Source organism: Staurois parvus, unplaced genomic scaffold, assembly GCF_062004578.1.
Source record: "Staurois parvus isolate SC_StPar_1 unplaced genomic scaffold, SC_StPar_1.0 ptg000402l, whole genome shotgun sequence".
Lineage (NCBI taxonomy): Eukaryota > Metazoa > Chordata > Amphibia > Anura > Ranidae > Staurois > Staurois parvus.
In genome coordinates this window covers 506,717-524,719 of record NW_028318198.1, presented here as the reverse complement: position 1 = coordinate 524,719, position 18,003 = coordinate 506,717, and the positions used below count along the sequence as shown (strand labels likewise).

The 18,003-nt window shown below is 44.3% G+C and overlaps 2 protein-coding genes and 1 pseudogene across 6 annotated transcripts in view; 1 reads left to right on the top strand and 2 right to left on the bottom strand.

Annotated features, from left to right (window-relative positions):
• TRMT13 (tRNA methyltransferase 13) overlaps positions 1–12,141 on the bottom strand; it is a 72,896-nt gene extending 60,755 nt beyond the window's left edge. For all 3 annotated transcript variants that reach the window (XM_089686570.1, XM_089686571.1, XM_089686572.1), the window contains exon 1: positions 11,864–12,141. In XM_089686570.1, the coding sequence (XP_089542696.1) occupies positions 11,864–12,031 (168 nt within the window). In that variant the 5' untranslated portion in view covers positions 12,032–12,141. The remainder of the gene's footprint in view (positions 1–11,863) is intronic.
• On the bottom strand, positions 6,055–7,112 carry LOC149455124 (uncharacterized; annotated as a pseudogene).
• A 721-nt stretch (positions 12,142–12,862) lies between the features above and the next one.
• SASS6 (SAS-6 centriolar assembly protein) overlaps positions 12,863–18,003 on the top strand; it is a 72,358-nt gene continuing 67,217 nt past the window's right edge. The window contains exon 1 of one of the 3 annotated variants that reach the window (XM_089686568.1): positions 12,863–13,241. In XM_089686568.1, the coding sequence (XP_089542694.1) occupies positions 13,171–13,241 (71 nt within the window). In that variant the 5' untranslated portion in view covers positions 12,863–13,170. The remainder of the gene's footprint in view (positions 13,242–18,003) is intronic. The other 2 variants (XM_089686569.1, XM_089686567.1) reach the window with 2 other exon arrangements.

Genomic DNA, 18,003 nt, shown 5'->3' with positions numbered 1-18,003 from the left:
TGGTGTGATTTACCAAATGATCTGAAATTTTCAGAATATGTTGCCATAGATAGAGTCTTCTACTGTGTGAAGTTTGGGGGAGATTGGTAAACATCTAAGCTGTTTTTTGTACGTTAAGCTACATTAAGCTCCCCAAAAAACAAGCTTAATGTCCCCCATTTTCTTTGTGGAAGTTCAAAATCTATGAAACCTCTAGGACATGTTTGGGACACTGAGAACTTGGGCTGTGCAAAGTCTCAAGTCAATTGATTGAGGTTCAGGCACATTATGGTATGTTAAGCTCTTTTTACATTAAGCTGTTCACATTAAATGTTTTAGCCCTATAAAATATAGCTTAATGTGAATAACTTTTGGTGTGATTAACCAAATGACCTGAAATTTTCAGAATATGTTGACATAGATAGAGTCTCATATTGTTGGAAGTTTGGGGGAAATTGGTAAACATCTAAGCTGTTTTTTGTACGTTAAGCTACATTAAGCTCCCCAAAAAACAAGCTTAATGTCCCCCATTTTCTTTGTGGAAGTCCAAAATCTATGAAACTTCTAGGACCTGTTTGGGATGTTGAGAACTTGGGCTGTACAAAGTTTCAAGTCAATTGATTGAGGTTTAGGCACATTATGGTACGTTAAGCTCTTTTTACATTAAGCTGTTCACATTAAATGTTTTAGCACTGTAAAATATAGCTTAATGTGAATAACGTTTGGTGTGATTTACCAAATGATCTGAAATTTTCAGAATATGTTGCCATAGATAGAGTCTTCTACTGTGTGAAGTTTGGGGGAGATTGGTAAACATCTAAGCTGTTTTTTGTACGTTAAGCTACATTAAGCTCCCCAAAAAACAAGCTTAATGTCCCCCATTTTCTTTGTGGAAGTTCAAAATCTATGAAACCTCTAGGACATGTTTGGGACACTGAGAACTTGGGCTGTGCAAAGTCTCAAGTCAATTGATTGAGGTTCAGGCACATTATGGTATGTTAAGCTCTTTTTACATTAAGCTGTTCACATTAAATGTTTTAGCCCTATAAAATATAGCTTAATGTGAATAACGTTTGGTGTGATTTACCAAATGATCTGAAATTTTCAGAATATGTTTCCATAGATAGGGTCTTCTAATGCATAAAGTTTGGGGGAAATTGGTCAACATCTAGGCTCTTTTTTGTACATTAAGCTACATTAAGCTCCCCAAAAAACAAGGTTAATGTCCCCCATTTTCTTTGTGGAAGGCTGACATCTATGAAACTTCTAGGACATGTTTGGTAAGTTGAGAACTTGGGCTGTGCAAAGTTTCAAGTCAATTGATTGAGGTTCAGGCACATTATGGTACGTTAAGCTCTTTTTACATTAAGCTGTTCACATTAAATGTTTTAGCACTGTAAAATATAGCTTAATGTGAATAACTTTTGGTATGATTTACCAAATGACCTGAAATTTTCAGAATATGTTGACATAGATAGAGTCTCGTATTGTTGGAAGTTTAGGGGAAATTGGTCAACATCTAAGCTCTTTTTTGTACGTTAAGCTACATTAAGCTCCCCAAAAAACAAGCTTAATGTCCCCCATTTTCTTTGTGGAAGGCAGAAATCTATGAAACTTCTAGGACATGTTTGGGACATTGAGAACTTGGGCTGTGCAAAGTTTCAAGTCAATTGATTTTGGTTTAGGCACATTATGGTACGTTAAGCTCTTTTTACATTAAGCTGTTCACATTAAATGTTTTAGCACTGTAAAATATAGCTTAATGTGAATAACTTTTGGTGTGATTTACCAAATGACCTGCAATTTTCAGAATATGTTGCCATAGATAGGGTCTTCCAATGTGTGAAGTTTGGGGGAGATTGGTCAACATCTAAGCTCTTTTTTGTACATTAAGCTACATTAAGCTCCCCAAAAAACAAGCTTAATGTCCCCCATTTTCTTTGTGGAAGGCTGAAATCTATTAAACTTCTAGAACATGTTTGGGACGTTGAGAACTTGGGCTGTGCAAAGTTTCAAGTCAATTGATTAAGATTTAGACAGTTTATTGCACGTTAAGCTACATTAAGCCATTTTCACATTAAATGTTTTAGTCTGTCCCAAAAAATGATGTGTTAACATGTAGTCTAAACTCTGCATGATGAACTCTTGGTGCACCAGAGAGTAGTTGCTGAATTGATTCAGGACAAAAGAGACATCCTGCAAAGCCAAAACATGCCTAAATTGCTGTCTCTTATTTCCTGAAACAGTTCAGCTACATATATAATAAACACTATTCAGCTACATAAGATTTCCTCTTTTATAAACATTAAAAATTGCAACACTAAATATTTGGTGTACGTCATCATTTGCAACCTTTGTTTTATACCATATGTGGGTCGCACAACCACCGACTGAGAGACCACCTACATGACCATTTATATGATATAGAGAAAAGTCACTCCACCAATGTGGCTAAACATTGAAGTTGCACGATTTCAAAGTCGGATGTCATTCCGAATTGAGGTGTGGCTTGCAAGACATCTTGCTTTGCAAGTCGCACCTGAAGTAGTGCAGGCACTACTTTAGAAATCGGAGTGGCTCCAACCAAGTCAGAATCGAACCAATCTGACCGCTTTATTGCGGACAATAGGGTGCGACTTGCCATGTGATTTGCAACTTGCATGGCATGGAAAATTGCAACCGGTGTGACCAGGGTCTAAATGGTGTCATGCAGGTGATTCCTTAACTTTGAATTTACAGGGTGTGGAGAAAATTATAGTTTCCAAGAGGGAGGGTGAAAAATTCAGACTGTTATGTAAAAAGAAGTTTTCTGGATCTTTACCCTGCATTCTAGGAAACAATTAGGACTCAATCGTGAATGGGATGTTTCATATTATTATGAGTAACATGTCCGCCTATATTTAATAATATCCCTTTAATGTATATTGACTGGTTTTGCTACTATTTTTTGGTTTTGTTCTATTTTTGTCGGTGTTTTTTTGTGTTGTTTGCTTGCTGACACCCATTTAGGTCATTACATTATAGGTATATAGTGAGTAATGAATATACATGAATAATAGATTTCCTTATTCCTATGTAGTGTTTCATGTAGTTCATTTACATGATTTACTTACATAGGAAATACTTTACATTGTATTATTGGTTATATAGGGTTTTATTTTCTTGGGTTCAGAGGCACAGCTAATTACCAACAATTGTCGGTAGCTGTGCCTCATTGCGTCACACAAGATCGCTTACAATTAAGAGACAGTTAAGTGCATCTGTGCACAAATGTATTTATATACTTGTGTGAATATTTCAGCATCAGCTATGATTAAAGTGGTTCTAAAGGCTCAAGGTTTTTTGCCTTCATGCATTCTGTGCATGAAGGTAAAAAAAATTCTGCGTGCAGCACCCCCCTCAGGCCCTTTAGTACCCACCTAAGCCCCTCTTAATCCAGCGATGTGCACTGGATTCTCAGCTATGCCAGGACTCCCTCTTCTCATTGGCTGAGACAGAAGAGGAAGCCATTGGCTCCCACTGCTATCAATCATAGCCAATGAGCCAAAGAGGAGAGATGGGGCTGGGCCGAGCTGCAACTCCATGTGTGAATGGATACATGGAGCAGCGGGTGCCCACATAGCAAGCTGTTTGCTGTGGGGGCACCCGACAGGAGGGAGGAGCCAGGAGAACCTGCGGGGGACCTGAGAAGATTAGGATCCAGGCTGCTCTGTGCAAAACCACTGCACACAGCAGGTAAGTATAGCTATGTTTATTTTTTCTTTAAGCGCTCACGGTGCGAAACGCGTTAGTTGGAGTGCTATGTTCCCTCTATTTTACACTGTGGAGTGTTTATTTTGAATATGTCCAAATAAAGTGATTTTATTGGATATGCAGTGACCAGGCTCTTTTTCTCTACCATCAATTAACAGTTTCCCAAAAGAAAACTCAAACTAGAAATGTTTAATAAAAGGTTATTAAAGCTGAACTCCAGGAAGAAAAATGTTCCCCCTGTTGTTGCTCGTGCTTTCCCACCTTGAGTAGATATGTCCTACATTTCTTTTCTCAATCTTTACTTTCCCAGGCCCGCAGAAATCTCTTAACCAGGGGCTCCGATGCAAGTCTTTGATCCAGAAAGACCGACAGGGCAGCCACCTGCACCTTTAGGTTACTTAGTGCTATACCTTTATCCACCCCTGCTTGGAGAAAGTCCAGTATCACCAAGACCGTCGGAAGGAAACCCCCTTGTTCCTGACACCAAGTGGAAAACACCCTGGTGAACATTTTTCTGTTGACCTGTTTTCTACTGAGGAGAGTTTCCATTACTCTCTCTGAACACCCATTTTTTCTAAGGATCTCCCTTTCAAGAGCCAAGCCTTTAGCCAAAAAACTCCAGATTGGGGTGTAGAGTTGGCCCCTGTAGGAGAAGATCGCTCCTGACTAGGAGACGCTGCAGGGGAGCCACGGCCCACCTCTTCAAGGTGGCGAACCAGGCCCTTCTTGGCCACCATGGGGCCAGCAAGATCAGTCTGCAACCTAATCACGCCAGCTTCTCGAGTATACGCAGGATCAGCGACAGGGGGGAAAGGCATATGCCAGCTCGAACTCCCATACCTGTGTGAACGTGTCCAGGCCTTCAGATCCCTGTTCCCGAGCCAAAAAGATATACCATTTCATGTACCTGTTTCTCCTGCAGGCAAAAAGGTCTATCTCTGGACAGCCAAAGAACTCGCAATTGAGATCCCGCTCTCCCTGGTGCACTAATTGTCGGCTGAGAAAGTCTGCTTTCGTGTTGACCGACCCCTTTATGTGGACCACCAACACCAAAAGCACTCTGCTCTCTGCCCATCCTAGAATCTCCTGCACTAGGTCCAGGAGATTGTGGGATCTGGTGCCCCGCTGATGATTCAGGTATGCCACTGTTGACATATCGTCAGACAATTTGGACTTCATTTCCTTTGATCCTGGTTGCAAAGGCTTTCAAGGCCTGAACTACTGCCAACAGCTCTCTGCAATTGAAGGAGGTCCCTTTTTGGCGTTACTCCAATGGTCCTTGGGCTTGTTGGTCCTCTAGATGAGAACCCAGGCCCCATTCACTTATATCCGTGGTTACCAGAACTGGGTCCCACTGCGCCCACGGTATCCCTGCCCCCAAATTCTGGGGCTTGAGCCACTATCCCAAAGAGATGTTTACATTCTCTGGGAGGGAAACCCTCACGTCCAGCAGCTCCTCTTTCTTGTTCCAGGAGGATAGGAGGAAGAAATGAAGCTCCCTGGAATGCAATTGAGCCCACTCCACGGCCGGAATGCAGGCAGTCATGAGACCTAGAACTCTGATGATGTGTCTGCGGGAGCAGTCTGAAACCGTTATCAAGGCGGAAATTGCCTGCACTACCTTTTTGGTCTATTCTTGGGGTAGAAATAGTTTCTGAACTCTGGAGTCCACTACGTACCCCAAGAACACCTTCATTTGGGAGGAAGTCAATTGACAATCCACCCCAAAGATTCCAAGGTGAGGCACACCTTTTCCAGGTCTCTCAGGACTTGGTGCCATGAGACTCCATAGATCATTGGATCGTCTAGAAAGGGAAAAAGAGAAATTCCCTGAAGGTGTAAAAAGGTTACTACGTCTGCCAAGACCTTGGTAAATATTCTTTAACTGGCTGCTAGTCCAAAAGGAAGAGCTCGGAACTGCCAGTGACCGACGCCCTGCTCCGTGAACATGGCAAAGCGTAAGAAGGCTTAGTATTCCGGGGCAATAGGAGCATGGAAGTAGGCGTCCCTGAGATTCACCGTGGCCATGAAGACTCCTTTGAGCAGATGCTTCCGTACACTGTAGATACTTTCCATGAGGAACTTAGCGTATTAAACCACTCAACTTTCTCAGGTTTACAATCAGGCGGAAATTCCCTGAAGGCTTCAGGACCACAGGAAAATAAAATCCCTGAAACACTTGGTCTGCTGGCACGGAGAGAGGGGGAGAGAGAACTCCAACTGGTACCCCTCTCTTATCAGCTGCAGGATGTACAGGCGGTCTGTAATCTTCCCCATTGATGAAAGAACCTGGACAGCCTTCCATCCACCCTGAGGTCTATGTCATTTGGTGTCCTTGCTGGTCGGTTTGGAGCCAGGAAAAAGGAAATTTCCCTTTTGTCTCCCTTTGTTGGCCCATTTTTTTAAGGGAAGTCTTTCCTGAACCTTTGTTGGCCCTGATTAAGGTGGGCACAAAAAAACATCTTCCTATTATCCTTTTTGGCTTTGGTAGGGAACTTCTTCCCCTTTTCAGGGAACCTAGATAACACCTGGTCCAACCCTGGACAGAATAAGAAGGAACTCTCAAAGGGTAAACCATAAAGACGGGCTCTTGATGTTTGATCGCCCTCCCAGGTTTTAACCCATACTGCCCTTTGGGCTGAGGTAAGGAGGGCCACGGTCTTAGCCGATGTCCTGACCATCTCCACCACAGCATCTGCCAGGTAGGCCACTGCCTTACCAACCACCTCCAGGGAATCCAAGCCTTCTTCTGACTGGGTTTTTCCTTTTTTTTCTTCGTACCTCGCGCAACATGGTCAATCACTCTGTGCATCCAAGCATCAGTGTTCCTTGTGAAGCAAGCAGATGCCAGGACTGGGGCCATAGTAGCGGCATTGACATCCCAGGCCCTACGAAGTAGCGTCTCCAACCTACGGTCCACCTGGACTCTAATGCTACCGGAGTCCTCAAAGGACAGGTCAGATTTCTTAGACATTTGCGATAATGCTGCATCCAATTTGAGGGTTTTAGGAATTTCTCCTCCTCTTCTTCTCCAAAGGGGTACAGCCTTTTCCAGGTCTTTAACATTAGGATCTTTCTCTCAGGCTCCTTCCACTCCCTTAAGACAATATCTTTGCGAGTCTAGTGTGCGGGTAGTACCCTAGCTTGCGGTCTCACCAACCCACTTACATCTTGTCTTGGTCCGAGACCTGAGCTGGTGGTTCTGGAATGTCCTCCAAGGCATAAATAACCCTTAGGAGCCCTTCCATATTCTCCACAGCAAAGAGGTGTCTACCCGGTCTATATTCCTCACTAGCTAAACTAGCACCATGCAAACCTTCCCCTTCCTCCAGGGAGCTTTGGCCAGAAACCTCTGCCTCCTCTAAGTCTTCCTCCTCCATGACCTGAGAGGACGAGGGACCTAAACCCCCTACTGTTTCCCCGACCAAACTCTGTCCTGGGAAGACGATCCCTCCCTGGAGGATTGGGCATCCACCTCCCTGTCAGTGCTGTCTTGAAGGATTGTAAGGTGGCTAACATTTCTGTTTGCACCAACAAAAATTCCTTCATAACCGCTGAGGTTTCTTTCCCTGACAACTTGTGGATACACTTGTAACAAAAGGGTCTGTCATGGTCTTGTGGGACCACAACTTTTGGAGCGGAAGGGGGGGCGGGGGAGCTTTAGGTGGCTTGTGGACGCTCTCCTGGGGAGTTCCGCACAGCTCTGAGAAGAGATAAACAGGGGGCCTGGGTTAGAATAATCCCTTTTACCCTTTCTAAGCACACCTACACAGGGGAGTGGGCAAGGTCTCTACCCCCCATTGTCTCCCTGTCAGCAGAGTCACACTCACCACCCAAGGTGTTCTCTCTGGCTGCAGCCACTACCTTGTCTTTCATCTGGCAGGGCGCTTCAGGACCATGCTGCCTTCGCCGGGCTCCTGGGTTCCCACTCCCAGGAAGCTCCTCACAGACCTCACATGGAGAAGAAGCCAACTGGTGCCACCATGTTTGTGGTAGTCCAGCCCCCGTCAAAAGTCGTACTGGAAGCGAGGCTTGGAACACAGCCTCCTTCCCTCCCACTTCTGGTCCTATGCCCTGGGCTTCACTGGAGAACATAGTAAAGGACTTTGCTGTGGCCTCCCAGCTTCCCTGTCCGGAGTCACCGTGCGACTCCAGCCAGCCAACACACACCCGCGAGCAGCGTCTCACGGGCTGGTCCTCTTTTGACATGCCTCCCTGCTTCCAGGAAAGAGGGAGGAAGGCGCCTATCTTGGAACGCCGGGACACCCCCCTGTGCCCGGAAAGCTCTGTACCACCAGTAGCCCTGGAGTGGGTAAGTGGAAGCCTGTCCTCCCCATCTCGGCTGCTACCCTCCAGAAAGGACCTCCAGCCCCTGGCCTTACAAAAAAAAAACAACAAATGTTTCGCTGCCAGGGAAACACATTCAAGAACAGAGGAGTGGAGGGAAGGGTGGGGAATTTAAACTGTCAATTGCTGACTGTGTTTCCTGTCAGCTGGAACTAGTCATCACTCAGGTGTGCCGTCCTGGAAGATGACTGGGGGCAGCTACAAATACTGTAGCAGCTGACTTTTAACAATAGGCCACTTACCTGTCCAGGAATCCAGCAGTGTCTTCACCTGATTCTTTAATCAGCTATAGGGTGCTGGCACAGCTATCTTGACTAATGGAAACAGGCAGTGAAGCCTTGAGGCTTCACAGCGGTTTCCTATTGTGCATGAGCAAAGGGTGCTGCGTTTTGTGAATGGGCCGCAGTCTTCTGGAGCCTGTAAAGTGTCCAGAAGACTGCGGGGGAAGGAGGGGCAAAACTTCACCACGGCGAACTGAGCCAGAAGTGGGAGGGGGTACCTGTCAAAACCAGGTACCTGCTCCCCCTGACTCCCAAAAGGTGTCAAATGTGGCAACAGAAGGGGGGGGGGGGGAGTCAACCAAACAGCAGAGCTTGACCTCTTGGGTGGAATTCCACTTTAAAGTGGTTGTAAACCTCAGACATGAAATATAAACAAACTATATCCCTCTTTAGTGTGTACTTGTCTCAATCCAGAGCACTAAGTGTAATTTCTGTTCCCTGCCTTGTTCCTGTGCAATTTGCATGAGTCACAGCGACATCCCTGATGACAGGGGAGGGCACAGTCTGTGATTGACAGCCTCAGTTCTGTTCCTGAGAGCTGTGTTAAAGGGGCATATCCCTTCCCTCCAATCAGCTCTCAGAGCTCTCCTCACTGATGTAACTTCAGCTCCCAGCCAACTGCTTTTCAGAACTGAGAGATTCTGTGTAAATTCTGCACTCTGAATGGATGTAGGGGACAGACAGCTATAGATAAACAGGTACAATTTACGTAGGAGGATTTATTTAATCTCTGTGTATCACCTGGGGACAGTCACCTCACTGGGCATATACAGTATAAGGTTTTAAAATCACTACAGGCCTTGTTCACGCCATGGTGCACAGACATGAGATTTTCTGCACTTCTTCTGCAAGGGCACAAAAAAAAACCAGTTGTTTTCTATGTGCCCTGTTCACACCACAACACGAGTATCATCTGCGGATTTTTTCTGCGCAGGAATCTGCAAGGTGTATAAAAGCAACTGAAACGTGCATGAAAACTGATGTCTCCGCAAGTGAAATCTGTGTGTCAGTTTCCATCAGTTTTTCTCCACGTATGGTGTGAATGAGGCCTAAATCAATAGTTCGCTTAATCCGCCTGTCATATGACGTCCTCCCAGAATGCGCCCTCCAGCGCACCTGGCGATCTCCGTGATCGCTGTGTCCTATGGACACTGCTGATAACATGATGAGGTAAAAGGCCAATCACAGCAGCCTTTTACCATGTGATCAGCTGTGTCCAATACCACAGCAGATCACAGAGTAAATACAGTTGCCGGTTATCGGCAGCACTTTCCTCACCCTATCACAGCGTAAGGAAAGTACTGCTGATAACCGGCAGCGGTCACAAAGCAGAACGGCACTGATCATTAGGGCACTGATGATCAGTGCCTTGCAGTGCAGCCCAGCAGTACCACCAATCAGTTCCCAGCAGTACCCCCATCAGTGCCGCCTTTCAATGCAGCATCATCAGTGCTTCCTCATCAATGCCCAACAGTGCCACCTCATCAGTGCAGCCTATCAGTGCCCATTAGTGCTGCCTATCCATGCCACCTCACCAGTGCCCATCAGTGCTGCCTATCAGTGCCCATCAGTGCAGCCACATCAGCGCACATCAGTGAAGGAGAAAAAAATTACCCATTTGCAAAATTTTATAATAGAAACAAAGAAAAAACTTTTTTTTTCAAATTTTTTGCATTTTTTTTGTTTATAGTGCAAAAAATAAAAACCCCAGTGGCGATTAAATACCAACAAAAGAAAGCTCTATTTGTTGAAATTTCGGTGGCTGAAACGTTTTGGCTGAAAACACCCCTATCGGCCGTTGTGATATGAAAATAAGCACCGATACAGGTGCCGAAAATAGCCCCGCCTCACCGCTGCCGCCCCTCACCGCCGCTCGATAGTTCTCAGCCTTACCTGAGAAACCACTGAATGATCACCACACTGAGCATAGAGATAAGTAAAAGAAAGATGGCCTCCACTCATCTCTATGCCCTTGGAGGACCGGAGCGATGTCACTTCCGGTTCCGACGCCTTGTAAACAATGCCATTTTTTTTTTAAAGCACTAGGTCAATGCTTTTTTGATCTAATGCTTTACATTGCAGAGGAGAGATGTGGGGTCTTATTGACCCCATATCTCTCTATAAAGAGGATCTGTCACTATTTTTATCACAAGGGATGCATGCATTCCTTGTGATAGGAATAAAAGTGATTACATTTTTTTTTAAGGGACAGTGTAAAAAAAATAAACAAATAAAGTTTAAAATGCCCCCGTCCCCCCAAGCTTGCACATAGTGGTGAACGCATATGTAGGCCGCGCCCACATATGTAAACGATGTTCAAACCACACGTGAGGTATCACCATCAACATCAGAGCAAGAGCAATAATTCTAGCACTAGACCTCCTCTGTAATGTTACACTGGCAACCTGTCACTCATGGAGATTTTTAAGGACCGTAGTTTGATGCCAATCCACAAGCGTGCGCAATTTTAAAACATGACATGTTGGGTATCTATTTACTCGGCATAACATCTTTGATATTTTACTAAAAATTGTGGTATATATTGTGTTTTTTTAATCATTAAAGTGTATTTTTTCCCCAAAAAATTGCTTTTGAAAAATATATTAATTCTTAAAAACTGTCCATTTCGGTTTCAGTTTTTGGCCAAGTGCATCCTGAATTTTCGGTTGCAGCACCAGAATTTTCGTTTCTGTGCACCACTAATAAAAATGTAATATGGTTACGGTGTTTCATGACTGTGCAATTGTCATTCAAAGTGTGACAGTGCTGAAAACTTAAAATTGGCCTGGGCACTAAGGGGGTAAAAGTGCCCGCTAGGCCAGCGTTTAACATACATTCTTTGCAACGTTTAAAAAAAGTGGAAAGAAATCGATCAGTTTAGCTATTCCCCAAAACAGTTCAAGGAATGCCGGGATGAGAACTGTCACATTTACTGCTGCTCTCAGCTGAACTGTCCAGCCATCAAATGACTGATGTCATAGAGGATCACATGTACAGCACCATGGCAACTGCAAATCAACAGAGGCTAAGATGGCAGCTTCCTTAGATGTAAAGGATAGGAGGGTTTAGTTTCACTTTAATGAACCTGAGATTTTAATGGCTCGTTCACACCATGGTGCAGAGACATACGTTTTTCTGCATGTGTTCTGCAAAACTAAATCAATTGTTGTCTATGTGTCCTGTTCACACCACAACAGGGCACAACTGTTTTCTGCGCAGGAATCTGCAGCGTGTACAGAACTCACTGAGGCGCACATGAAAACTGACGTAAACGGATATCTCGGCAAGTGAAATCTGCACGTCAGTTTCCATCAGTCTTTCTGTACGTATGGCAATGGCAGTTCTAGTAGGATTCAGGTTTTCTTGCTATCACTCACTCTAAGCCCTCCCTCTTTATTATATCACCCCAATTAGCTGGAAGAGATGATGTTGTGCATATTCCAGTATGAACCCCTCCATGTGCTACTGTAGTGACCCATCCCCTGTCTAATAACAATAATTACCTCCCCATTGTCTGCATGCTCACCACAGAACTTCTTCCCTTCTGACACGACCATCTTACAATATCTCCTCTTCCTCTGTACAAAGTAGCCGCATCTCCCTGGCAGGGGGCCGCCAGCACCCCCAGTCCCCTCCTCGGTCACACATGCTTGCTGCCCAGTCACCTCCATTAACTCCTACGTGGCTGTATGGGATTTTCTTTCCAACAAACGTCCTATATCTGCTATCACCCCTTTTCATCTACATCAACATAGGCTCAGCTTTGCCCATGACAAAGATGTCCGCCCTTCGCAAAAAAAACATGCAACACCCAAACTCAACGTGGCGACTTTGAAGAACTGAACGCTAAGACGTCAGCACGTAGCGGAAGGACGCTGCGGGCGGTTGATTTGGAAATAGTACCGCGACTGCTGAGGTCCGATAGAGGGACCGGGGTTTACGGAGAGGTGGTGCCGTGTGAGGAGATAGACAGGCCGGGTATATAGAGAGCTGGTGCCGTGTGAGGAGACAGGACGGGTGTATAGAGAGGGGGTGCCGTGTGAGGACACAGGCCGGGTATATAGAAAGGGGGTGCCGTGTGAGGAGACAGGCCGGGTATATAGAGAGGGGGTGCCGTGTGAGGAGACAGGCCGGGTATATAGAAAGGGGGTGCCGTGTGAGGAGACAGGCCGGGTATATAGAGAGGGGGTGCCGTGTGAGGAGACAGGCCGGGTATATAGAGAGGGGGTGCCGTGTGAGGAGACAGGCCGGGTATATAGAGAGGGGGTGCCGTGTGAGGAGACAGGACGGGTATATAGAGAGGGGGTGCCGTATGAGGAGACAGGCCGGGTATATAGAAAGGGGAGGCCGGGTATATAGAGAGGGGGTGCCGTGTGAGGAGACAGGCCGGGTATATAGAGAGGGGGTGCCGTGTGAGGGGGGAGGCCGGGTATATAGAGAGGGGGTGCCGTGTGAGTAGACAGGCCGGGTATATAGAGAGGGGAGGCCGGGTACATAGAGAGGGGGTGCCGTGTGAGGAGACAGGACGGGTATATAGAGAGGGGGTGCCGTATGAGGAGACAGGACGGTTATATAAAGAGGGGGTGACGTGTGAGGAGACAGAGGGGGTGCCGTGTGAGGGGACAGAAAGGACGGGTATATAGAGAGGGGGTGCCGTGTGAGGGCGCAGACATAGTACATAACTTAGGGTGAGGGGGGCAGCAGTATCCTTGTGGGATTAATGGAGCTGTGAGAGAACGGGCGAAGCCAACCAGAACGTATCTCTACAGACACTGTAAGTGAATAGTGCAGACACAGGCCGGTGCGCAGCATGTCTCAAGTCCAGGAGCTGCTCAGCCAGGAGCTGAAGGTTTTGATGAGAGGCCAGGACTGCAAAGAGAGGTAATATATATATATATATATATATATATGCAGGCTCCATGCACATGGGTGTATGATATTCTCCAAATATGGTGGCAGAAAAAGTACCTCTAATGTCACATATAAATATAAACTCATTCTATTGGCCAGATTATTAATTTATTCTAGCTACTGGAATAAATGTCCGCACATATGCACATGTTTATGCAAAATACACAAAAAGGGGGGGGGGGGGGTGCAGCGCTAAATTATTGTGCTTAGAGCATATAAACATGTTCATGCAAGGAAGACAACATGGTAAGACAATATTAAAGTGCAAATAAAGGTGCAAATCAAAATGTCACCTATTTGGTGACTATAGGTGATTGGACACTAAACCACAACACAGTCTATGACGTGATCAAGAAAGATCCCAAAAAGATCTTCAGAAAATCCAATGGCTGGATCCGTGGATGAGGTGATAAATATGTAAAGATTGCGCACTCACCAGATACGCAATCACAATGCGCATTCAAAGCAGATACTCTCAGGACATCCAGGATCCTTATATGAGTCTGGTCAGATCTGGTCAAATGCCCCTCGCCACTTGATAGTATTGCCACACGTGAAAGAGGCCGCTCTGCAGATATGAATGGCTCCCACCTGAGCTCAAAGAACAAAGGAGGCCAAATAGTGTAATACCTTAATGGCAAAGGGTGTTTATTCCCAAAAAAACACAATACAGGCAGGAGCAGGAAAGATACTGACCATGCATAAGTATGGTCCCTGAGGGAGCGGCTACAGCGGTGTGACGTCACGCCGACCGGCGCCACGAGGGCCCCGGCGGCCATTTGCAAACTTACGTATGCATGGTCAGTATCTTTCCTGCTCCTGCCTGTATTGTGTTTTTTTGGGAATAAACACCCTTTGCCATTAAGGTATTACACTATTTGGCCTCCTTTGTTCTTTGAGCTCCGGTGGGAGCCATTCATATCTGCAGAGCGGCCTCTTTCACGTGTGGCAATACTATCAAGTGGCGAGGGGCATTTGACCAGATCTGACCAGACTCGTATAAGGATCCTGGATGTCCTGAGAGTATCTGCTTTGAATGCGCATTGTGATTGCGTATCTGGTGAGTGCGCAATCTTTACATATTTATCACCTCATCCATGGATCCAGCCATTGGATTTTCTGAAGATCTTTTTGGGATCTTTCTTGATCACGTCATAGACTGTTGTGGTTTAGTGTCCAATCACCTATAGTCACCAAATAGGTGACATTTTGATTTGCACCTTTATTTGCACTTTAATGTTGTCTTACCATGCTGTCTTCCTTGCATGAACATGTTTATATGCTCTAAGCACAATAATTTAGCGCTGCACCCCCCCTTTTTATGTATTTTGACTATTTTGGAGGTCTATATGGTACCTTTTTTGGTGTTCAGCTGCTATTATCTCATTTTATTTATCTTTATCATTTTATTTTAAGCGCTCACTTACCTTGTGATTTACATGTTTATGCACATCATAGGGGCATAAATTATGCTAAATACTCCCCTCTGCTACATTCACACAGTTGTAAACATTTTACTGATCATTAGGCAAAGTATAAAAGTTCCTGTGTAAATAGATGTTTTTTAATGTGGTAAAACTGTCCTGTTTATTTTTTTTCTTAATGGTATACGCATGCTGCAGATGCAGATTTTTGGGGGGATTTTCTGTTACAGATCTGAAGGCCATGCGTGGTGACTCACCTGTGTAAATGTCTCCATTGAAAACTGCAGCTGCGTTCAGATCCGTAAATGAAAACCGTGTGTAAATGTGTTTTTTACAGCCATGTGAATGAGGCTGAATTCAGGTTTTGGGCCTGAACGCTGCTCTAAAATACACCTGTAAACGACACAATGTGCAGATGCACATTAGATAACCTAGTGCTGCTTACAGAGCTATTAACGAATAAGTTCTCCTTTAACAAAAAATAATAAATGCATTTTTTTTTTGTGGGTAAAAAAAGAGGTGCATTTACAATTTTTTTGTTTTAGGAGCCTAGGAAGCATTGCACTCGCAATCAGCAGATCTCTTGCAAACTGTTAGTGTGATCTGTCTGCCTGTACATTGGACGGGCAGACAGTTTTACACTGACAGGAAGAATCGAACTACCACAGCGCTCAACAACACCATGGTAGTTTATTGAGAGCTACAAGCCAACAGCTAAAAATTATGTCGGTACTTGTAGTTCATTGATTCACGGGGTTTGTGAATCAATGACGCGGCTGTGTGGTCGGAGCCCTGCATGGCTGCTGTCCCTTTGAATTGTGCCAGAGTACAGGGAGATAATCCCGAGCTCGCAGCTGGGGGGAACGGGGTCTGAGACTGAACATGTTACACCCTAAATATATATATATATACGTGATTTTGCATCTCCAGGTAGGGGGCATGTGTGCCCTACCTGCGCCGCCTTTCAAGGCTGTCAATCACCGGGTCCCGGCTGGTAATTACTCGCCAGTGCCCTGTGATTTCCGAAGATCTCCAACAGGGAGGACTGTTTTGTTTACTAACAGTTCTCCTCCGTCAGCTCGGGCACACTGCTCTGGATGGCTGTGCACAGCACAGCCATCTAGAGCAGTGTGATTAAAGTGAAGCACATTGACACTGCCCCCTAGTAAAACACTCCCTACACACAGTTAACCCTTTAATCACCCCTCATGTTAACCCCTTCCTGCCCAGTGCCATTAGTACAGTGTCAGTGCTTTTTTTTTTTTTTTTTTTTTTTTTTTTTTTATAGCACTGATCGCTATTGGTGGCACTGGGGATGTCAGTGACACCAAGTCAGTCCCCCCCCCCCCCCCCAGTGTCAGAATGTCTGCCGCAGTCCCGCTATCAGTCGCTGATCACCACCTATTCTAGTGAAAAGAATTCCAGTATATATACTGCCATTTGTAAATGCTATAACTTTCACGTAAACCAAATAATTTACACGTATTGGGATTTTATTCAGCAAAGACATGTAGCAGAATACATTTTGGTGTACATTTATGACAAAATTTGATTTTTTTTTTTTTTTTTTTACTGGACATGTTTAATAGCAAAAAGTCTAAAATATTTTTTTTTTTCTCAAAATTGTTGGTCTTTTTCTTTTTTATATTGCAAAAAAATAAAAACCGCACAGGTGATCAGATATACCACCGAAAGAAAGCTCAATTAGTGGAAAAAGGACGTAAATTTCATTTGGGTGCAGCTTTGCATAACCGCGCAAATAATGGACGCAAATAATGGCCTGGTCATGAAGGGGGGTAAATCCTCAGGAGGGCAAGTGGTTAAAAGCGGCCTGTTTTCTGTTCGTGCGCATGAGGCTATAATTAATCTTTGCTCTGGTGATTTTTTTTTACATCTTCCACACATTACTGTCTGATTAAATCATACTATAAGTTCATACAGTGATCTTTTTGCTTCCAGAGCTGTCTTTTTTTTTTTTTTTGCACACATTTAACTACTTCAAGTCTGGACACTTTCACACCCTTCCAGTTCAGGCCAATTTTCAGCTTTCAGCGCTATCACACTTTGAGTGACAGTTATTCAGTCATGCAACACTGTACCCAATGCATCGAAATTCCGGTTGCCGAAATGTTTTGGTCGAAAACACCCCTTTGGCTGTCGGCCGAAATGGGAAAAAAACACCGATACAGGTGCCGAAAAAACTCTGCTCCTCAAGGCCGCCCGTCCGCCACCGCTTGGTAGTTTTTGTTTTACCTGACAAACAATCGATCCCAGCGCTGGGCATAGAGATGGGTGAAGGAAAGATGGCTGCCACACATCTCTATGCTCTTAGAGGACTGAAGCGATGTCACTTCCAGTTCCAGCTGTATTTTTTTTTTTAACGCACTAGATCAATGCTCTTTTTGATCTAATGCTTTACATTGCAGAGGAGAGATGTGGAGTCTTATTGACCCCACATCTCCATAAAGAGGATTACAATTTTTCTAAAAGGAACAGTGCAAAAAAACCCCAAAACATTAAATACATTTCTTAAAAAAAGTTTAAAGTCCCCCCGTGTGCACGTAGTGGTGAATGCATACGTAGGCCATGCCCACATATGTAAATGTGTTTAAACCACACACGTGAAGTATTGCGACAAAGGTCTGAGCAAGAACTCTTGCACTAGACCTCTGCAACGTTGCACTACTAACCTGTAGAAATTTTTAAAGCATCACCCATGTACTGCAGTTTCATGCCATTCCAAGAGCGTGCACAATTTTAAAGTGTGACATGTTGGGTATCTATTTACTCGCCGTAACATCCCCTTACATATTTTACAAAACAATTGGGGTATATATTGCTTTTTTAATCAGTGTATTTTTTCCCAAAAAATATATTCATTTTTAAAAGCTGCATATCGGTTTTCAGCTAAGTGCATTTTGAAATTTCGTTTTCAGTTTCGGCACCAGAATTTTAATTTCGGTGCACCACTAATTTTTATCACTTTTTTTTTTTGACAGATAGAGCTTTCCTTTGGTATTTGATCACCACTGGGTTTTTTTTTTTTTTGATATACAAGTGAAAAAATACCGTACATTTTGAAAAAACATATTTTGCTTAGTTTTTTAAATTAAATTTTGCAAATAAAAAATATTTCTTTAAAAATTTAGACCAAATTTTTTTCTGGTACATTTTTTGGGTAAAAATAACCCAAAACTGTATAGTATTTTTAGTCTGTATGAAAGCTATAAAGTCTACAAACTATGGGATATATATTTGAAAATTGATCAGTTAAGACGCTAAAATTCTGGACGCTAGTATGACTTATG